General features: G+C 40.6%; 1 protein-coding gene across 5 annotated transcripts in view; it reads right to left on the bottom strand.

The window, feature by feature from the left end:
• Positions 1-9,620: 9,620 nt before the first annotated feature.
• The window catches only part of SCUBE3 (signal peptide, CUB domain and EGF like domain containing 3), a 143,533-nt gene continuing 129,492 nt past the window's right edge, over positions 9,621-23,661 (bottom strand). For 4 of the 5 annotated variants that reach the window (XM_060773091.2, XM_060773092.2, XM_060773093.2 and 1 more), the window contains 9 exons: positions 22,503-22,664; positions 20,507-20,710; positions 20,085-20,246; positions 18,926-19,093; positions 18,115-18,276; positions 17,188-17,385; positions 15,101-15,253; positions 13,549-13,628; positions 9,621-12,380 (listed from right to left, as the gene is read on the bottom strand). In XM_060773091.2, the coding sequence (XP_060629074.1) occupies positions 12,231-12,380; positions 13,549-13,628; positions 15,101-15,253; positions 17,188-17,385; positions 18,115-18,276; positions 18,926-19,093; positions 20,085-20,246; positions 20,507-20,710; positions 22,503-22,664 (1,439 nt within the window). In that variant the 3' untranslated portion in view covers positions 9,621-12,230. The remainder of the gene's footprint in view (positions 12,381-13,548; positions 13,629-15,100; positions 15,254-17,187; positions 17,386-18,114; positions 18,277-18,925; positions 19,094-20,084; positions 20,247-20,506; positions 20,711-22,502; positions 22,665-23,661) is intronic. The other variant, XM_060773095.2, reaches the window with a different exon arrangement.

Below are 23,661 nucleotides of genomic sequence, written 5' to 3'. Positions count from 1 at the left end.
TCCTCCGCCCTTCCCTCCTTCGCTCGCAGGAAGCGCGCCGCAGCCCTCCGCGGGAAACCGCTTGTGCCACAGCGCCATCTGCTGGTCGCAAACGCAACAGCACCTTCCCCTGCTGACCTAGCAATGCTTCTGGGTACATCTATACCAAGCAGGGGCAAACTTGGGCCTTCCAGGTGTTTTGGACTTCAACTCCCAGCATTCCTTCCATTTCTCCTTAGCTACGTAAGCTTGGCTAGTCCACGTAAGTCCAAAACACCTGGAGGGCCCAAGTTTGCCTCTGCCATCAACTCCACATTGTCCGGATGCCCAACCACTGTCTCCCAAAGCAGTTGCTCAACTCCGAACTCAAGAACGGAAAATAGAATGTTGGAGGGCAGGAAAAGAGATTTAAAGACAGGCTCAAAGCCAACCTTAACTCTGGCATAGATACTGAGAACTGGGAAGCCCTGGCCCTTGAGGTCAGCTGTGACCAGTAATGCTGTAGAATTTGAAGAGGCACGAATAGAGGGCGAAAGAGAGAAACATGCCAAGAGGAAGGCGCATCAAGCCAACCCCAACCAGGACCGCCTTACACCTGGAAACTAATGCCCTCACTGTGGGAGAAGATGCAGATCAAGAATAAGGCTCCACAGTCACCTACGGACCCACCACACACTGCACACAGACCCTGGAGCAGTGGTTCTCAACCTGTGGGTTCCCAGATGTTTTGGCCTTCAACTCCCATAAATCCTAACAGCTGGTAAACTGGCTGGGATTCTGGGAGTTGTAGGCCAAACACCTGGGGACCCACAGGTTGAGAACCACTGCCCTGAAGGATCATCCTACTCGCACAATGAGGGATCACCTAAGAAATTAAGTAAGCCCATGCCTCATCTACACTACTTATCTACACTGCCCAAAGGATATGGATGACGGCCCAGAGAAACCAAAGAAACATCTTGCATCCTCTGAGTCCATCTACACCAGGCATGGGCCAACTTGGGCCCTCCAGGTGTTTTGGACTTCAACTCCCACACTTGCCTGCCAGCAATAAGTTCTTTACACTAGTAAAAGCTTTCTGCTTTATACACCAGTGGAATCAATAAATAATAACAGAAACAGAAATGAGGAAATCATGAAAATGAACAAAATCTGGCATTTACAGTGTAGATGCTACCAGTATTAAAAAAAAAACTCTCAAAGCAGGACAGTAAATAAAGCAGGGGAAATCAAGACAATAATCAATCACGGCCAGCGAACACCTCCCAACAAAGGATTCCCTCAGGCAGGAAGCAGCCAGGCTTTGAAGCTGCAAGGCCATTAAATGCTAATCAAGATGGCCATTTGCAACACTCACATTTATCTCAAGCAGACAAGATTTCTATCTTCCACCCTGGATATTCCACAAATAGATAAACCTCACTTGCCTAATTTCCAACAGACCTCACAACCTCTGAGGATGCCTGCCATAGACGTGGGCAAAATGTCAGGAGAGAATGCTTCTGGAACATGGCAGTACAGCCCAGAAAACTCACAGCAACCCAATAACAGGAACGTTGTGTAGTGTAAGCATCCTGGAAATGTCTCCAACAGCAATTTGTGCATGGACAGAATATGTTGTATGTAGATCGAGGTGTCTCTAGAAAGGTTATAGAAGCATTAAGAATTTCTAGGAATTTGGAAAGTAAGTGTACCTTTAATACATAAATTGATATGAACCTTCAATTCCATCAAATATAACTCAGAGGGGGGAGCCCACTCAACTGTGTAACCTGAAGGCGTTTTTGTTTTGTTTTTACTTTTCTGAAATGTTTACATTAGAGGCTGTCCTCAACTTCATATGGCTTTGGGTTTAAATACATATTGCAAATATTTCCCTCCCCCCAAAATGTGACGTTCCAGCCTGCAAATCCAAGCTGTCTAGGTTACAGGTGTTTTCTTAACCAACTCTAGCACTTTGCCTCTAACAATAAAACAGCATTTCTAAATTAAATATGTAGCTTTATCCAGTAATTTGTCTCCTTAACAATATTTTTCCAGCCCTTTGTCCCAAGCTGCATTGCTGCTTTAAAGGGGAACTGGTTTATGAGGATATTGATCTGGCAAAATAAACATGTTTTGTCTCTTGAAAAGACTCAGGATCAGGGCCATCTTTTTTTTCTCCCCTTTCAAATCATAGCAATCTATTTTTGGCCACAGGACAGGAAATCTTTAGCCACTTCCCTTCCCCTCCAGGGAAAGAAAGAGAAAGAACTGCAGGAGGTGTGAAGTGTAAGAGAATTAGATTTCAGACTCATTGCTCTGCTTATGAAGAGTTTGATCTACACTGTAGAATTAATGTAGTTTGGCACCACTTCAATTGCCATGGCTCAGTGACATGGTAGTTTTGCAATGTCTTAAGCCTTCCCTGAGAAATAGTCTGGTGCATCACAAAAAGTACAATTCTCATTGTTCCATACATCGAGCTATATCATATCTACGTTTATAGTGTAGATCAGGCACTGGCAAACTTGGCCCCTCCGGGTGTTTTGGACTCCGTCCCAGCATTCCTAACAGCCTCAGGCCCTTTCCTTTTTCCCCCTCAGCCGCTTAAGTGGCTGAGGGGGAAAAGGAAAGGGCCTGAGGCTGTTAGGAATGCTGGGAGTTGAAGTCCAAAACACCTGGAGGGCCCAAGTTTGCCAGTGCCTGGTGTAAATGCACCTTCTGAAAATCAGCAAAATGTTTGACTAGGGATATGAAGGGGAGGTCAGAAAGTACAAATAGGTTCAATAGATAACTTGAACCAATCTTTACTAAAGAATAAAACCTCGTTCTGAAATGTCATTTGTCAAAAGGATCTATCATAGACACACAATATTTTCTCTAAAATCAAGTTTTCACATATTTTGGGTTTATAGACTTTCTAAGATTGTTTCCCGGGGGTGAGGTGTTCAGACCAAAAGTGAGACTGGGACGCTGTATTTTACAAGTGACTACCAGAAATGCTTAAAAAGGCAGAATGTCATGGGGTGGATAGGTTTTATTTTGTTCTGAAGCAACTACGTTACACATGAGAAAACTCAATAAACACAACTGTAAGAATGCATGGTAACAATGTTAAATAATATATATACACAAAAAGGGTGGTCTATAGATAAAGATATGTGAGTCATAAATATTTTTGGCCCTTTTCCGGCAACTGTGTTCAGAGACCTGTGCAAAACTAGAAGTTTCAAAGTGAAAATATAAGAGTATAAAACAATATACCGTGGGTTGTTGTGAGCTTTCCAGGCTGTATGGCCATGTTCTAGAAGCATTCTCTCCTGATGTTTCACCTGTATCTATGTGCATCCTCAGAGGTTGTGAAGTCTGTTGGAAACTAGGAAAATTGAGTTTATATATCTGTGGAATATCCAGGGTAGGAGAAAGAATCTTGTCTGTTGGAGGTAGGTGTAAATGTTTCAATTGGCCACAGACAATTCTGATTTGAAATTAGCAATTATGTTTTCTACTGGGATTCTGGTGGTGATAACAGCAAAATTGCCTCCTTTTGCTAGTATGGATACTTGGTCTTCAGAGAGTTGTGGCTTCTGGAACATAATCATACAGCCCGAAAGCTCAGAATAACCCAGTGATTCCAGCCATGAAAGCCTTCAACAATACATCGATATACCATGGGTTGCACTGAAAACTAATGTGCAAAATAAACTCTGAAGTATTACTTTCAGATTGATCAGCAAGCTGTTTCAGAAGTGTTCTCCCTAGTTGAGCTGAGCTCTTTCTCAAAACATAAGATATGCTCTTAGATGGCAGAAGTCAACATAGTCTATATAAATAGTGGGCTAAAGGCAGATCAGTGTCTATCAAGAGCTCTACTGGCAGAAATAACCATAAAAATACATTTTCCACCTGGTGAAATGGAAAAAAAGAAAGCTTGGGTTGGACTTTTGTCAACCCAACTATCAGTTGAGTTCAATTCTGGAATGAAAAGCAAATTGATAAGTTCAAGATATTCTCATATTCACCCTACACAGTATTTTCTGTAGGTTATGGGGGTTCTGTGTCAGAATTTTGGCCTAATTCTATCGTTGGTGGGGTTCAGAATGCTCTTTGATTGTAGGTGAACTATAAATCCCAGCAACTCCAACTCACAAATGTCAAGGTCTATTTCCCCAAACCCCACCAATGTTCACATCTGGGCATATTGAGTATTTGTGCCAAGTTTGGTCGAGATCCATCATTGTCTGAGTCCAAAGTGCTCTCTGGATGTAAGTGAACTACAACTCCCAAACTCAAGGTCAATGCCCATCAAACCCAGTATTTTCTGTCAGTTGTGGGAATTCTGTGTGTCCAGTTTTATTCAATTCTATCATTAGTGGAGTTAAGGATGCTCTTTGATAGTAGGTGAACTATAAATCCCAGCAACTACAACTCCCAAATGACAAAAATCAATCCTCCTCCCAACCCCACCAGTATTCAAATGTGGGCGTATTGGATATTTCTGCCAAATTTGGTCCAGTGAATGAAAATACATCCTGTACATCAGATATTTACATTACGATTCATAACAGTAGCAAAATGACAGTTATGAAATAGCAATGAAAATAATTTTATGGTTGGGGATCACCACAACATGGGGAACTGTATTAAGGGGTTGTGGCATTAGGAAGATTGGGAAACACTGGCCTACCGAATCATAAGGGTTTTTGTTATAACAAAAAAAAAACTGCCAGGAAACCAGAAGCTCTGTCTATACAAGTTCTCTATGAACTGCAAGGCATAAATCACTTCAGCAGATGAAATATTGTACTTGTAGCCTATTATTTGTCACTCATTCTGTGAGACACAACAGGACTGCACCCACTGATAAACACTGCCTGAGAACAGTCTTGGATGCTGCTTAATTGGATTGTAGTTACACAACAGCACAGCTTCTTGTGGCCACATCCCAATTCTTATCACAATAGGGAGAGAGAAAATTAAAACCCATATGTTTCACAGTTTTATTAAACAGATATTGCAAGCTTCCATTATGTTTTACACACAGAGAAAAAACAAGAAATAAAATGTTATTGTAACCACTTCAATTTCCTTTCAAGATCTCTATTTAGAGTTTGCTTCAGTTTATTCCACAAGAGCGAAGGCATGGAAGTGATTTCTCTTGAAGGAAGAAATATGAAATTTCAGTGTACTTCTTCAGTGACCTGTAGTTTGGAACTGCTAATGCTGGGTCCTGTTCCATGTCTTCCATGCTGATTATTAAGAGCTGTATGGCCATGTTCCAGAAGCATTCTCTCCTGATATTTCACCCACATCTATGGCAGGCATCCTCAGAGGTTGTGAGGTCTGTTAAAAACTATGCAAGTGGGGTTTATATATCTGTGGAATGTCCAGGGTGGGAGAATGAACTCTTGTCTGTTTGGGGCAAGTGAGAATGTTGCATTTGGCCACCTTTATTAGCACTGAATAACCTTGCAGCTTCAAAGCCTGACTGCTTCCTGCCTGGGGGATCCTTTGTTGGGAGGTGTTCGCTGGCCCTAATTGTTTCCTGTCTGGAATTCCCATGTTTTTTTAGTGTTATTCTATCTTTCCTGCCCTGATTTTAGAGTATTTTAACATACTGGTAGCTAGATTTTGTTTATTTTCATGGTTTCCTCTTTTCTGCTGAAATTGTCCACATGCTTATGGATTTCAATGGCTTCTCTGTGTAGTCTGACATGGTGGTTGTTAGAGTGGTCCAGCATTTATGTGTTCTTAAATAATATACTGTGTCCAGGTTGGTTTATCGGGTGATCAGTTATGGTGGACTTCTCTGGTTGAAGTAGTCTGCAGTGCCTTTCATATTCCTTGATTCGTGTTTGGGCAATGCTACGTTTGGTGGTCCCTATGTAGTCTTGTCCACAACTGCTTCTCCGTTCACATCATCGTCACTGTCTACTCATATTATTCTTTGCAGCAGATACCTAAGGTACTTTAAAGATTAGGACCTATTCTATTATTTGTCCAAAAATCCTATATCCTGCAATATTATCTATTTGTACAGAAGTACATTTCTTTGATTGCTTCCAGACTCTGCCTCAGGTTAACAAATAATGGTACTGTTCTATTATCTGGGTGGAGGCCAATAGGACGCACTAGACAGAGAAGGGTAGTCTATTTTACGGCCTTCTCTTGGCCAAATCATGCTGATGTCTCCCCAAATCACAGCTCTCAATAGCATTGAGCCACCACAGTTGTTAAACTGCATTAATTCTAAGTGTAGATCAGGCATGGGCAAACTTGGGCCCTCCAGGTGTTTTGGACTTCAACTCCCATCATTCCTAATAGCCTCAGGCCTCTTCCTTTCCCCCCTCAGCCGGTAGGTTATTAGGAATGGTGGGAGTTGAAGTCCAAAACACCTGGTGGGCCGAAGTTTGCCCATGCCTGATCTAGATTGTCAAATTGATGCAGTTTGACCCACCTTAACTGCCATGGCTCAACGCTATGGAATTCTGGGAGTTGTAGTTTGTACATGCACTATTGGGCCAAAGACCTCATAGAACAACAGCTTCCAGGATTCAATAGCATTGAGCCATAGCAGTTTAAGTGGTGTCAAATAGCATTCATTCTACAGTGTAGATACACTCTGTTCCCTTCTCTAAACTGCAAGTCCCAAAATCCCAAAGGTTATTGCCATGCCAGTTAAAGTGGAGTCATTGCACAATGACAATGTACTGTGAAAGAGTTCCTGTAAAGTAGAAAGCTGTGCATTATAACCTCTTGTACTCACCAGTAGAACAAAATGTGTTTATAATTTTTTGGTCCAGTTCTAAACACCTGTTACACTAGGTTAAATTTTAGTTCCATAGACACATGCAACAATTACAGGAAAGGAGATTCTACCTGAATATTAGGAAGAACTTCCCGTGAGAGCTGTTCACCAGTGGAACTCTCTTCCACTGAGTGCGGTGGAGGCTCCTTCTTTGGATGGCCACTGTGCTTTGAATGAGGTTTTCCAGCTTCTTGGCAGGAGGTTGGATTGGATGGCTCACGATGTCTCTTCCAACTCAATTATTCCATATGATTCTATGACATATTCTATTGCTCCATGGGGTTTGTTGTGGGAATCCAATAGTGTAAGTAAAATTAATGAAGCTGCGCTTCCTCCATGTGTTGTGGATTTCAATTAGTTTGAAAATGGGTCTTACTGTGGACAGCTAGAAGTGTCTCAGGTTGGATCTACACTGCCATATCATTCAGATTTTCTGCTTTGAATTGAATTATATGAGTCTACACTGCCATATGGCAGCGTAAATGGGGCCTCATTTGTTCCAGAAGTCCAAAACACCATTCCTTAATGTTACAAGCCCTTGTGAACACTCTAAAAGTTCTCCTTTAAAGTTCTCTGCCGCAAATTGATAGTTTTCAAACCAAGAAAATTATTTTTTGTTGGGAAAAAAAGCATCTAATTGCAACTTTTTTGCAACAGAGAGGTGTGAGGAGACTACGTTCAAGAAAAGCGTCACAGGAGTGGTCTCCCTGGTGTTGTACATTCGTGTCCACTGTCTATACTACTTTTTAGAACTTGTTGATTTTAGTACATTAGTACATGGACAAGATAGATTCTCTAGATTTTTTCTTAAGTTGAATTTGTATGTAAGTCAGAACAGGTACATTTTTGAAGTGTAACTCCAGCCACACACACACACACACACACACACACAGAGAGAGAGAGAGAGAGAGAGAGAGAGAGAGAGAGAGAGAGAGACTGAGAGTGCTTTGGGTGTTATAGAGAAGGGTTAACACCGCTGTGGTGTTTGTTCTGTGGTCTATGCCCCTGTCCAGAAGATTTCAGCTCACTTACTGCCCCTATGATCATTGGATTTTGAGAAATATGGCTTGTTATGGAAACAAAGCCTCAGTGGATACACCTTTTCCACATGATAACTCTTTCAGGAGTGAATTTCCCTTCTGAGAGGGAGATTTTTCTCACTTTCTTACAGTTTGGCTCCCGTTCTTAACAGATATTTGTAACTCGGGATATGCCTGTATACACATGCTATATATCTATATATATTTTATCTTTTATAATTTAGCTGTAAATCGTCTAGAGCATTCTCGGATGGAGGGCGATTAATAAGTTATTAAATGATGATGATTATGATGATGATGATGATGATATAATATTGATTTATATGTCCTCAAAATTGTGACCCAAAGTTGCTTACTATTTAAAAGAACAATGCAGTTAAAAATACAGAAAGTAACTATTGAAATATAATTAAATTAGTTACACTATGGAAACAATTCCATTCTGCAATTAAAAAGATAAAAAGCTTCAAAAACTGGCAGGGATGGTTTACATGGCCTTCTCATGTACTCTGGACTTGGAACATTAGATGCCACTCAGGGCCTATCCAGACAACCCATTTAACGCGGGAGTTCCCAAAATGAAAAGGGGGCTGTCCAGATGATGTACTAGGCAAACCCTGGTTTGTGGCGAATTAATTTGTTAGTGGGTTTATTCTGCGCCTTTTTGGAAGGCGCGGAATAAACCCACTACTTCTGGTGCCTGGACTGCTCCCTCAAAAGTTCTAGACTTTTGAGAGGGCAATCCAGACAGTAGTTCTATGGTTTTCCCGTGCTAAATTAGCCTGGAAAACCACAAGGCCACCAACCCCCTCCCCAAAAGCCTCCAAAATGGTTCTTTTGTAAGTTCTTTTGTTTTTTAAAGGGCTTTTGGGGAAGGGGTTAGAGTGTCCGGGTGTTCTCCCGGAAAGTTCCGGGAGAACATCTGGACACACATCCCAGAAAGCATTGGCTTTCTGGGGTGTGTGTGGATAGATGCCCAGGAACATTTGTGTTTTTTAAACGTGAATATTCCTGGGATAAAGGGCTGTGTGGAAGCTCTCTCAGACAAATCAGTTAGGGATAAGTGGTCAACGTACAGCCGCTTCTAGTTGTCAGAGAAACAAATACATACTGGAAGTGGAAAAAATGGAAAAAGCCTTTATCTCTGTTTATGTATTGTCTGTCCTTGTTAATTGTATAACGGCATTGAATGTTTGCCGTATATGTGTTCTGTAATCTGCCCTGAGTCCCCCTCAGGGAGATAGAGCAGAATATAAATAAAGTATATTATTATCATTCCCTACAATATAGTGACAGGAGCACACTAACAACTGCGAGAGACAACAACTACCATGTAGAAGCTATAGTGGTAACTCTAAACATGTTCTTCCATGAGGCACATTATACAGAATGCAGTAACTTCATTAAAGGGGAAAATGATGCCTGGAAACATGGGAAGTTGTCCTATGAGCTGGCAAATGTTTTGGGTTTTTTTTTTTTTGTCATTTCAATTATAATATGCTTTTCCATTTGTTATCATGTGTACATTCTTTGTTCTGCTGTTTATTGCTGGGTGCAGAAAGGGTAAAGATAACTTTTGTTTTTCTTCCGCACTTTCAATATCAATACAGAAATGTTACTTCCACTAAGTTTTGAAACTCAACTCTTGCATTCTGGAAGCCATATAATGGTAAGTGGAATGAGTTTCCAAAGAGCTGTTAGAAAAGAAAAAGAGAGAGCAAAGGGAGCACAACGGAACTCCAAGCAATAGTAAACTTGAGGAATTTACAAACAAGGGGCAGAAAACATAAATCTGAAACATCAACACAACACCAAGAAATTCCATTTAATAATTAAAAAAGACAATACAAAATGCAAACTTCTCTTTTTACAAGTTCAGATACAATTTCTTTTATCAAGTGCAAATAACTTTATGGACTACACCTTTTTCATCTTTTTTTTTTTTTTGGGCAGGAGATAATGGACTGTGGTACACCTCAAAATGCAGTTATAAATATTTTGGCTCTGTTGTCTAAACATTGTTATATTTCCTATGTTCAGAAAGTATTTTCAGCTTTTTAAACCTTTTGGAATTTCCACATCTGGATTATGACAAAATGAAAACAAGAGATCTAGCCAGAATGTAGGTAGAATTCTTAAGCCAAATGCATCATGCATTTTATTTTCAAAGTTGGCTTCTATTTCACCCTCTGCATCTTCATCTTCCTCTTAATAAACATGGGTGTCTCTCGCATCCCATAATAAATACATATTGTAGAGGGAAATCTATCTGATGGGATTGTTGCTGTATGCTGTATTAGCTCTTATGGTGAAATCTGCTGCATTTTATTTCCAATTCTACTTTATTACTGAAACAGTTCCAGTATATTTTATTAGACTATGGATCAAGGTGTAGATGGGAGGAATAGCAAGCTAATAATATCCATGTAGAAAAGCTCCAGTGCCAGCAAATGGAGATTATCCTGCCCAAGTGCAGGCCTGTTCAGGTGACAATTTGGTTTCCTAATTTCAGGTCATGGCTCAGAGAAGGCAACAATTACACCAGTGTAAGTTTGAAATTCCCCACAAGTATTTGCACTTGAAAGGATATAAGATCCTGCAGGGAAACCTTAAACTGATCCAGAAATCATGTTGTTCAGGGCTAATATTAGCAAGGACTCCAAAGCCCCTATTCATTCTAGGGTGTCTACCACAGAACATACGAAGATGAGATTGCCTTTGAGAATGTGCATAAAACATTTCTCTCTTCACTGACAATCAGGGTTTAAGGGAAAAAATGTGTGATTTCCAAGATGTCTTATTTTAGAAACCAGAGACTCCTGAAATATTCAAAAGGGGTTCTCAAATCTGAAAGTTATCAAAATTTCCCTGTCTATCAAGAAAATTTGATGAGTTTCCTGATTAAGAAAATCTGACCAATTCTTAAAAGCTGCTTGTGACCAAAACATGATTTGTAGTCAGCTTATTTCCTGGACCTTAACTAGTTTACAGGATGGTTGAGGGCTCTTCCACACAGCCCTCTATCCTAGGCAGAAAATCCAACAATATCTTTTGGGTTATCTGAGTCCACACTCAGATAATGTGGGATTTTCTGCCTTTCTGCCTGTGTGGAAGGGCCCTGAGTTTGCTTTTCTGGGTTTAAACTGGGATTTAGTTACCGTGGTTGAAGAAATCAAAAGATTTCAAGAGCTGAAAACTTAAGTCACATTTAGTCATCATTTCACCAACTCCTTGTCTGTATTCTTTGCTGTTTCATTATTAACACATGCACTCTCTCTCACACACATTCTCTTTTCTCAGGCAGGTATAAATATTGCAGTTTCTAGTAGAAAAAAATCCCTCTAAATAATATAAAGACAACTCAAAATGATTGCACTTAATAATATGAAAAAGGTAGAAAGGAGAATATCCTAGTGCACAAACATTCACTCACTCCTGCCCTTCACACTGTTTTCTCTTTTGTCATCACCGAGTTACTCTTTGGCAGAGCTTGCAAGAAGTCTGAACTCACATCACAAGTGTCCATGGGGGAGAAATCACATTGGATAGTCTCGCTTTTCACCAAGTTTTGCTTCCCCCTTTTCCAGACATCATTCCTTAAGAGAACATGGCTAGGCCATGCTTTCTTCAAACACAAAAGTCAGACTCCACCATGTGGTCTTCTAGTCACTAAACTTGCTGTCACACAAACATGGGCCATTTTCTTTCACACTTGCCATCTCTCTCTCTTTTTTTCTTCTGAACGATCTTGCCAACAATTTATATATATTTATATCCTCTCTGCAAGACTGTGCCTGATTTATTTATTTTTCTTTTAAAAGCATGACAGTCTTAAATAAGGCATCACCTTCTGCATTCTGGACATCCTTTGTCCCCAGTTCTTCACAAGAGAGTTCGGCTGGACCACCACCATCGCTTAGCAGCTTCTCAAAGTCCCTCATTTCGCCTGTGTCCCAGAAATGGAGGCATTTCATGATGGCAGAAACAGTCATGCAGAGAGGTGCCTCAACAGCCTCTTTGATAACTGTCCTGCAGCACAAAGGGCTGCACATTTTTTGTGTATATGGGAGAAAGTTGAGATATGCCTGGAGTGACAGGTCTCAGTAAAGGCCCCTTGTGAGAGAGCCTCACTTAATAAGATGTGTAATCCCCATCGGTTGAGACCCCAGTAGGGAAAGCACAGGGGATGGGATTATATTCCTCATGGCTGCTAGTTGCTCCTTCTGTGAATAATGTGAACAGTGAATTGGGGCTGAAGAAAAGCCAAGGAAAGACCAATGATTAGAGACTTCTGCGTATTGATAGACTGGATCAGGGGTTGTATTTGTAGAAAAAGTCACTGGAAAAACAAGAATAAGTGTTAGAAAAGAAGTTTTCTTGGCTGTTGAGGGGCCTAGAAGGCTGGTGCAAATGCCAAGGGGCTATTTGTAAGGTCTCAGAAAGCTGGAAACTTTGGAGCGGAGGAGTTTGATGAAGGAGCGTGGCAGCATCTCCTTGTGTTTCTCTGTGTATTTGAAGTAATTCTGTGGGTGAGCCAGCACATCAAAGAATGCTTTGATCAGCTTCTTGTCCTGCAGGAAAAACAAATAGAACAGCTGCATTAACCTTCAAGGCAGGGTTAGGAATTGGGTGCTTTCCAGATGTTGCTAAATTGCAGCCCTGCAATGTTATATATTTATTTATTACACTTATATTCCACCTTTCTCCCAAAATGGGATTCAATTATTCTACAAGGATCCAGAAAAAAAATGATTTACAAACACAAAAAGGTACTAAATACCAATATTATTAAAGACATTTAAAACACTTAAATTGTAGTTTCAACAAAATATTCAAAATACAGATATACATTTTAGTTAAAACCAATATGCTTGTCTAAATAAAAACCTCTTTGCTTGCCAGCAGGAAGAGAGCTAGGAGGGAGCCAACTGGACTGTCTGTGGAAGGGAGTTCCTCAACCCAGACCAACCACAGATATGGCTCTCACCTCTTTCCTTACCAACCATGCCTACGAAAGTGGTGGGACTGAAAGAAAATCCTCTCTTAAGGATCTTACAGCTTGCACTGGTCTATATAAAGATATGCAGTGTTCAGATAGTCCGAATCCAAGATATGTGAGGTTTTAAAGGAAAAAAAAATAGCAGCAGGAATGTGCCCAGAAACAAACCAGTGGCCAAGTTGTTTCAACAGTGGAGTTCCATAATCGCTGTAAGCAGCTCTGGTCAAAAGACTGGCTGCAGCATTTTAAACCAACTGAAAGACTGGAGCCTCTGTAAAAAAAAGTCTATTTAAGCCCCATCTCAGAGAAACAACCCAAAATGATACCATGGTTGATGATATCACAAAATACCGAGAGATCCAGCAGTATTAAAGGAACACTCCTCCAGTCTAGTCACTTGTGACTGGTTAGGCCTGCCAGAAGAGACAGGTCTGAAGTTGTGTCTTAAATTCTAACAGTTGTTTTAGCTGTCAGATCTCTTCTGGCAGGTCATTCCACAGTCGTGGGATGACCAATGAAAAGGTCCTCTCTCTGAGTGGAGGTCACCAGTTCTGGCTAGTTGAACTAAGCATCCGCCAGAGAACATCAGTGTCCTAAGGGATGGATTGTACAAGAAAAGGCAATCTTGAAGGTAATCTGGACACAAACCGTATAGAGCTTTAAAGGCCAAAACCAACACATCACCACAGTTTGTTTTAGGCAAGATGTTTAACCCCAATAATGCAAGGAAACAGCCTTGCCTTTAGGATTTCTTGATGGTTTTCAGAAGCATATAACCTTCCATCTCGAACAATGTCCTCCACCAGCTGTTCATAATCTTCTGCATTGTTAGGAGAGAAAAGGTCAAGTAGACAGTCAGTAAAGAAATATAATCAGGAAACTCATCAATATTTACACACATATACACTTTTTAATTGTTATGTTTTGGTATAGTACATTCTTCATTTCTTCTAAATTTATATAATAAGAGTGCCATTCCATATTTCAGAGTAACTCAGTGACATAGATCTTTTGGGGGAAACTGTGATTTATCAACATGGGAGTCTTTGTTTGTTGGATAATTAAAGAAAGATGTTCAATACATACATACAGATCATGAAGAGAAGAGAACCAGGCCGATTTATGGGATTCAAGGACAAAGAATTCCAAAGAATTATGGGACAACATAGAGGAGGGTAGAAAGGAATAATATATTGGCAGTGGTAGAAGGAAAGAAGGGACTTCCCAATCAAATTAAGATTTTTTTTCTACATTTAAGATTTAACAAATACTATTTAAAAATATTTTAAGGAAATTTTGTATGCATATTTCCTAAAGCATTAGTCTTACAGCAACCTTCTCAAACTTCATGTTCTACCAAATGAACAAGCACCCCCTAAGAGCCAAGATAGCTGGGAATAATACGAGCTATAGTCTCAAGCCATTTGGAGGGTGCTTGATTGTTCCAGAATTGAGAACTGGAAGATATGAACAAATAACAGTGTGAATGAACTGAACAACACAGAAGGGTGTAGTTTCTACAAGTGGCTTGTAGAAACTACACCCTTCTGTGTTGTTCTGTTCATGGTAACACAGAACTGTGGCAAATAAACTATTGTCATATTTCTGTGGCCCTTGAGGAAATTGCCTGTAATTTTTATATGAGATGCTTCCCAAGGCTTCACTACTCAGCATTTGTTTCACTTATGTGTATTTCTCATTAGGAACAGAATTTTTAAATGATCTACACTGCTTTGAAGAAAACTGCATTATAGTCATCATCTGAACATAAAAGGAGGTGTTAGGACTTCACATTCTGTTTCTATTTTGATTTTGCTTTAACCTTCACACACCTCCACATGTAGTCAATTCATGGAGAAGGGTCACCTTCTGGGGCCTCTCCAGATACCAAGCCATCCTGCTCTCCATTTAAACAGACACCAGTTGAAGCCTCTGCATATACAATTATGTGTGGGCTTTGCAGAAGTGCGGTCTTCAATGGATGTACATTGTGAAGTGGGATCAGTATTGACAATTTGACTGGCAGTAGCTCTCCAGAGTTTCAGTCAGGTTTCTTAGTTCAGTCTGGAGATCCCTAGTATTTTCTGATCATCCCACATCTAACTACTAACTATAACTGTTTAGTTTAGAAAATCAGATGAGATTGGGAATGTTAAGGGTGGAATGATGACAGAGGTGCGACCAGGGGATGCTTTCAGACTCCATCATTCAGAGTTTTTGTCTAGGAATGAAGCAACATTTCCAGGGTGCCGGCTGCACATTCACCTACAACAATAGCTTCCTCCAACTTACCATCATAAGTAACATATGGGATCTGGAAACCTCTAGCACTGTTGGCTTCACTAGTTTTAAAGTTAATCCACAGTTTTCGAGACCTAGCAGTGAAGGCAATGGGCCTTTCATAGGTCTGGCACGTCTCATAGGTTGTGATTGAGGAAGGAGAGGCTACAGGGAAGAACACAACAAAACCAATGTCATACAGACAACATATTTGCAGAACGATTGTGTTAAAACAGCTGGTGTGGGGAGGAAAGGGACCTTAGTAGTTTAAGCAGGACCTTTTCTACTTTTTTTATCTCTACTTGAGATAAAAGTAGGTGCATTTGTTCTATTCTGGAGTCTTTGTCCAAGGAAGGTAGCTTAATTAATGACAAGGCTATGTCCTTTCTCAAATTAGGACAGAATATCTAAAAGGGCTATTTAGATTTCATATTCAGTAGCTTAATGGCTACCTTTGAGGAATATGGACATGCATATCATATTTGTGGCCCAACAAGATTATACTTCCTAAAAGGAGAAAACACATTATGAAAGAAAACTAGAATGAGGGCGCAAAAAGTATATATTGTGCAGACAACTCCACAAGCATTTTTCTACAGAGAGGGAAAAGACAGAAGAAGCAATGGAAAGATACAGTAGGGTTAAAAACATCTTTGGGCAGTTCTTAAACTAATATCACAAAAATGTAGACTAAACCACCTGTGCTGATCATACAGTTGTCCCATTATGCCATGTAGATGGACAAGGAACACATGTACATTTTCCTTTTTGTAACTTTCAAAGGGGTTATTATGGGTTCCTGAGGAAAATTTTCTAGATCAAGGATGATCAATAACGCTTATCATTCTTCAGCAGAATAGCTAAAGAATGACGGGAATAGCTTCCAATAAAAATGCTTGAAGTTGCAGTTTAGCAAACTGGAAGATCACACTTTGTCCACTATATTAACACTACATTTCATAATGTTTTCAGACAAGATTCTTATTGTGCAATCACTCACAGGATTTTACCAGGGATAGATGGGGTTTTTTTATTTAGCATTTTTGAGAAGGACTTTTAAAGCTTTCTTTAAGTTCACTCCTAACCTGTAACTCACTTAGTCCAGAAGAACCAAATGTCCTTCAATGTAGGACAGCCAAGTTGTCAACATAAAGAGGTTTCAGGAAGAGATATATGAAGAATACTTGCATTTAACCGTATCTTGGCACAAAGACATCCCAATGAGAAAATAGCCAACACTGTGAGATGTACTTTGTTCCATATTTGGTAATTTAAAAGTGTTTTCAGAAAACAAAATGTGTGAAAATGGAGGGGGGTGCATATAAATAGTGTACGAAACAATGTATTTTCCACAGAAAATTCCACATTTTTGGTGCACAAAATCTTGTTTTTTGCACAAAATTCCTATTTATTCAAAATAATTTTAAGTTACTTTTGTGGACTGCAACTCTCAGAATCCTAGAGCTAACATGGCTAGTTACCATGCTGCCTAGATAATTCTCAGAGCTATAGTCCAAACTACAAGAAAGGAGATTCCATCTGAACATGAGGAAGAACTTCCTGACTATTAGAGCCATTCAGCAGTGGAACTCTCTGCCCCAGAGTGTGGTGGAGGTTCCTTCTTTGGAAGCTTTTAAACAGAGGCTGGATGGCCATCTGTCAGGGGTGATTTGAATGCAATATTCCTGCTTCTTGGCAGGGGGTTGGAGGTCTCTTCCAACTCTTTGATTCTATGGTCTGGAGTATCTTGGATTGTTTGCATTGTACTCTTAACATGACCATTTCCTGGAAAAAGGAGTTTCTGCTTTTCTCAAGACCTGCTCTGCAACAGCACCACTACAAATGATACTATAGGTAGCAGAAATCATGTGACAACTGATAGCATAAAGTTGCAGACTTGACTTGGTATTTACTTATTTAGACATCACCTTGATAAACATAGTTCACTTTCCTTAATCACTCACTGGAATTGATAAGGAGACAAAGCCTCCTCTATTCCCCAAGGTTCCTGCAGTCCAGAATGTTGGGAAAAAGTCTAGACTGGTTCCCATTGCCCCACTATCCTCTGCATAACCTCAACACAGCATTTGGTTACCTACAGTTTTTCCGCATAACTAGAACATCCCCACATTCATCCTCAGATGGCAGGAAAATTTCAGGCACCACAATAAGGATCTTGCGCTTTGGAGGAGGGTTGATATTCCAAGTGCACTCCACATTTGCAGGATAGTTTCCAGGGTAATTTGGAGACTCAATATAGCCAGTGTACTCGCCCAGCTCCCCTCCACACTGACGGTCTGGAAGGAAACAGACAGAGATGACTGTAACATGAATAGGGAACACACTGTATTTCGCTGTAAAAGGTAGACTGGGACACTATCCTGTTTCTGAGATGTGACAAAGATCAGTGATAAACATCTGTCTATAGCAGGTATGGTAGGTAAAGGTTTTCCCCTGACATTAAGTCCAGTCGTGTCTGACTCTGGGGGGTGGTGCTCATCTCCATTTCTAAGCTAAAGAGCCTGCATTGTCCATAGACACCTCCAATGTCATGTGGCCAGCATGACTGCATGGAGCGCTGTTATAGCAGAGCTTTCCTAATATTTCATGTTGGTGACATGCTTTTTACACATGCATCTAAAATCTAAAATATGTCATTTATTGTTTATTTCACGAAGGCTCAGAGGTTTCTAATTATGTTTATGCGGCACACCTACACACTGCAGTGTAACGACACACAATTTGGAAATCTCTGGTCTATAGTCAAGTCTCCTAAGACACTAGAGAGAAGTTTATTTTCATAAGGAAAAATAAGAGGAAAGCAAGGTCATATCCATACATAACAATGCTTCCCTCCCCTCAAATTTTACATCATTTGTTTATTTTATTGATATGTACCGTATATGTGTGACATCAAATTGTTGCCTTCTGTAAGGCTGCTTTGAGTCCCCTTTGAGGTGAAAAGGGCAGGGGACAAAATTGGTAAATAATAAATAAAAAAATCATTTAAAGAGACTAAAGCATACTTTTGCACTGTGACACAGAGGTTGAGCCATCAAAATCTGTGGTGGTATTTCCAGGACATGTGATGCAGTAGTTCTGACGAAAGTCTGGCTGGTAGGTGCCTATAGCACAGCGGATGCAGCGATGGACAGTGGTGTTATAATAATGGCCTGGGGAACATTGAACTATATATTGAAGAGAAAAGAAAAATGTCAGGGACGTTTTTTGAAAAATCATAAAACCAGGAAACATTTCTGTAAGTCAAAAATCACCTGCAGCATTAAATGTAATAGAAGCAGTGGTGATAACGTGCCCTAACTAATCATGTTGGAATTCTATATGGACCTAATGGTTGGTGACAGAGAACCCTATAGAAATGAATTATTTATGGTCCAGAAATATCATAGAGTTATACTGGAGGGTCTACAAAATGCCTAGAAATTACATTTTGTCAGAAATATGTCAGAAATGTAAATGAAATTGTAGGTACCAGTTTTGCAGATATGGGGGTCATACTTTATTACAGGAATGGAAATATATATCCCAGTTGCATCAATAAATGGGTTCTCATAATGTGGATCTTATCTTTTGTGGTTGACAGATTAATCTCCTAACCAGCTTGCTACACTTTGTTGTTTCTAGCTCAATTAGTCTGGCAGATTATTGAAAAATATCACGTGCTAGAATAATTTGGAGAATACAACCAAATTGATATGAGTGTTCAATTCATCCAAAAGAAGCTGAGTCAAGATAGTCTTTGCTCCAACCTTCACCCTTGGTGATTGGCACAGGTATCACCTGTACTTTCAGACCCAGCTGCTGCCCCAAGCATACCTTTTGTATCACAGTCTTGGAAGGAAAAGGCTCCATCATGCCTGGTGTTCAATCCTCCACCGCAATGGAAACACAAAGCTCGGCCAGCTTCAGGCTGGTAAGTCCCACGTGGACATGGCTGGCAGGGTTTGAAACCATCCACAGAGTACTGGCCAGGGGGACACTGACCTGTTGGCCACCAAAAGAAAAAAAGATGGTTATTGGACCAAATGAAATAACTCTCCTCCCCAACGTTGCTTCTAAAGTACCAGCTGCATGCAACATGCACTCTAAGCTGTGGACCCATGGGAGAGGGCCATGGGAGCCATTCACCATCCCAGATCTTGTTGCCTCAGGCAACAATTGTACCTCTGCACTGGAATGTAAAAACCATTTATCCAAGTCCTGGTACTGAACAAGGTTTGGATAAACTGGGACACAAAGCTGAACTACCTGGTGAGACTTCATAAAACCAGGAAATTGTTTCACTTCTCATAGCATTGTTGTAAATTTTGAACTTTCAGAAGGACTACCAGAGGCAGCAATAGTATTAACCGGGAATAGATTCTGTATATTTGCTTGGCATACTCTCTCTCTTGCACATTTTGCCCTTTTTCTGAATGCCATTAAAGTCAATTAGTGTTTACATCTCATTTTTCAGAGAATTAGGATATAGCCTGGAATATGTGTACAGCTGTAGCCCCACATGAATCAGGGCTCTTTTCCAGAGACAACACCAAGATATTATTGTAGGAAATCAAAAGCTGCAGCAGGTGCCATATTCTTACATACAAAACCAGTAACTTGGGATTTTACTAACTGAATGAAATATTTCAGTTGAGTGCCATTACTCCCAAACTAGTGGCCTTGTTTTGGTATTTGGAATACCATTAATTCAATTCCCTTTACTAGGGATCCCAATTGCTAGCACTATTGTTTTTAAAAATATTGTTAATGTTTTTTAAAGTCAACAGTAATATGAGGTTCCAGAGTCCATTATATTTACCTAGCGTTGCCTATTTTTATGACAGGAAGATTTTCCCTAATGGTTTATTTGCTTGGTGTCTGGGCTGAATTTCTCCTAGCCATAATTTTACTTTCTCAGAGGCAATTTTGCAAGTGTACTAGGATACTGAATCCCGACTATAGGCTTAAGGTACCTTGCAGCTCATCCCTGTACCTGCACAGGTGCTTATATTTGTTGCTCCAGCTGGCCCATAAGCATCACTTCCAGGGCAAAGATCACAAGAGAGCTGGCCTTCTTTCTCCTGGTAGGTCCCTGGAGGACAAGGGACGCACTGCTCCATCTGGCCATGGTAATATGTTCCTTGCAGGCAGCTAACTAAGAGAGAGGCAAATGTGCTAGTGACACAAGTAAAATGACAATGCTCAAGATATCCCTGGTCCTTTGGATCGCCACTTGCCCAATTTGACCGCAGTAACTGTAGCTATGTCTATAAGCACATGCGGCTGCCATAGATGTTAGAATTGGCAACGAGGGCTTCAAGCAGCAACATAGCACTACAGGCTTGCAGTTAAGCTGAAAATGGTCATTTTGCCCTTCCTTTCCTCACTCCCAAGGTATTCAGGTTGCTTTCTTACCACACTTGGGTCCCAGTCTCTGTTGCCCTGGACCACAGTTCTCCTGCCTTTCCGGAGTCATGCTCAGCTTTCGTGCCACCTCGTATTCCATTCCTGAAAAACGGATCAGGAATCGTTCCTGGTTTATGGATTTCTTCAGGGCTTTGATGGCTGACTTCAGTTTCTTCTCCACCTTCTGCCTCACACAATTCAGATTGCAGCTGGCTGGAGATAAGGGAAGAAGACCATGCTATTACCTAGTCTTAGTATGAGAGGTATTTTTTTATGACCTCACCAACCACCATTCATGAGAGTATGGCCAATGACTTTTAAGGCTCAGGGTTTGAATGCCCACTCAGCCAGAGAAGCCCAGTAGTGAACTTAGGCAAGTCACAATCTGTCGGTCTCAGAGGAAGGTAAAGCTAAACCCACTGCAAATAAATCTTGACAAGAAAACTCCATGATAGGTTTATCGTAAGGTCACCAAAAATCAGAAAGCACATGACAACAAAAGCCACCATTCTTTGTGGTATGTGCCATCATCATTTGTTAACTGCCATCAAATTGACTTTGACTTATGGCAACCCTATGAGAGACTTCCAAGTGGCCCTGCTCAGGTCTTGCAGACTCAAGGGCAGACTTAGTCCAGGCATGGGCAACATCTGGTACTGGCAGGGATTTCTGGGAGTTGAAGTCCAAAACACCTGGAGGGCCAAAGTTTGCCCATGATTGATTTTGTCTATCCATCTATCATGTGATTTTCCCCTTTTCCTACTGCACTATTCCTTTTCTAAGTGAGTCATGTCTTCCCATGATATGTCCAAAGTACAACAGTTTCAGTTTAGTAATCTTGGCTTTCAGGGAGATTTCAGGTTCAATTTGCTCCAATATCCCTTTATTAGCAATCCACAGTATATGTAGAACTCTCCCCCAGCACCCATTTCAAATTATTTGATTTTCTTCCTATCAGTTTTTTTTTTAATTGTCCAGCTTTCACAACCATACATAGAAAATGGAAATACGAGTCTGGAATATTTCTAACTTTAGTATTTAATGATATATCTTTATATTTCAGAAACATGTCAAGTTCCACTAAAGGTGCTCTCCCAAATATTAGCTTTCCTCTGATTTCTTGACTATGGGTTCTTGGAGCTCTTCACAAGGTGCATTTTTGCCCTGTTTTGCTGCTTTTATGTGTGTCACTTTCATGCCATCACATGACGCACAGCAGGCCCTGCCCACATTCCTCAAAAACATGTTTTCTCCTCCACTATGGGGAGGAAAGTGTAATTTGTGTAGCTCCAATGGAGCTACCAGCACTTTCCTCCCCTTTTTGCTGTGTGATGGCAGAAAGGGTGGTGTCCTTTCTGCCCTCTGATGGGGGGAGGGAAAGGGTGCCAAAGCCTGATGAGAGGAGGGAGAGTGTGCGGGACACCACGAGCCGCACCATACGCCTTCTCTTTTGCTGGCAATTGTACCAAGTCTTTGTAATCTGCTTCATTCACTTATAAAGGCAGTCAATTTACTGCTTGTTTACCTGTGTGGTGAACAAGGATATAGATTTTCAGGGACAAGAAGGCAAGAGCCCAAGAGCTCTGAATAGCTACAAGGGAAACTACAATGTAAATTCCACTCACTATTGAATTTCTTGCTATGACTGCAGTAGAGTCATTTAAGACTAAGCAAATATTCAGTATAACTCTTTTTGCTGGTTGCTATTTTATTCCATAAAAACTGTTTTCTTTAGCAATACAATATTTTTTCAATTGCAATACTTTTACCAATGAAGGTATGTAACTCACTAATGTCGTGATGTTGGTTACTGTATTGGTAGTTTTTATAATTGGGAAATATAGAAATGTAGTAAAAAAAACCTGAAGAACCATGGGGATGATGTCACATGAGTGTTTCATGAATGGCGAGTGAACAAAGATTGGGCATTTTATATTAAATACCAAATGTGGAATCTCCCTGGTCCCTTTTGGGAAAGCCGAACCGTTTCAGTTGCCTTCCTTACCTGTGATCTCTTCAGGTTTGATTTCAGCTTCAAACTCCAATGTAATGCGTGTCACTTCCTTGTTGGGAGAGTTTCGAGCCCTGCGCCCTTTGCCTTTCTTTGATGAGTCACACTTTAGGTTCACAAAAGTCACCTGGCAATCAGAGCAAGAAGCCGGCCCACCTGATAGAGATGGCACAGGGTCAATATTCTTTCAACAGAATCTCTCTGAAAACCTGCCAGGTATTTTCCTTTGTTTTTTCAAGGATTCTTCTCCTTTATCCCAAGTCTCTTGATTCAACTCTTACTTGATAAGCAGTTAAGACACTTCCTTATGCATGATTACAAAGTGATACATTCCCACACAGAAGTTTAGATTTAAGAGTCTCCAGCTCTTCTTCCCTGAAACCTGGCTTTCAAAGCATGAATTATATGCTGTTATGGCAAGGTAAAAAAAAAGAGTTTACCAGTCACAAAATCACTATGGATAGAATGTACACAAGAACTATTTTCCAGAGTGTGAGTCAGGTTGTCAGAGAAAAAGTACTGCTGCCATCAACAACGAGTCTAGTGGCACTCTGAAGGAGACATAGAAAGAATATTCAAATGTCCAAGGAAAAAATGAGAAAGTGGCTTTTCAACTGTCTAAACATCCCAACATGAAGAATCCTGCTCAAGCCCTTTTCTCAGTTCTCACTAGGATTTGACTCTCAATGTCACATAGCAAGTGACATTGAAAGTCAAAAACAGAAAGGAAACAGCCAGGAAAAGATCCTGGAAAACTATGGCCTTCCATATCCTTAGCTAGCCCCATGCCTTGGATGTTATGTATTGGACCAGCTAGTGCAGTGGTTCTCAATCTGTGGGTTCCCAGGTGTTTTGGACTACAACTCCCAGAAATCCCAGCCAGTTTATCAGCTGGGTTGTTGTAGGTTTTTCGGGCTATATGGCCATGTTCTAGAAGCATTCTGTCCTGACATTTCATCTGCATCTATGGCAGGCATCTTCAGAGATTGGGAGTTTACCAGCTGTTGAAGGCCAAAAGATCTGGTGACCCAGAGGTTGAGAATCACTGAGCTAGAGGATCTCCCTCCCTCTGCCCCACGCCAGAAACTTTCTTCCCATTTGAGAATCACTGAAATCTGCATAGTTTTTGAAGACATTTGAAGCGATGGGGAGA

This window comes from Anolis sagrei, chromosome 4 (genome assembly GCF_037176765.1).
Source record: "Anolis sagrei isolate rAnoSag1 chromosome 4, rAnoSag1.mat, whole genome shotgun sequence".
Classification (NCBI taxonomy): domain Eukaryota; kingdom Metazoa; phylum Chordata; class Lepidosauria; order Squamata; family Dactyloidae; genus Anolis; species Anolis sagrei.
Note: the sequence above shows the minus strand (reverse complement) of the source record. Positions and strands in the feature narration are given on the sequence as shown.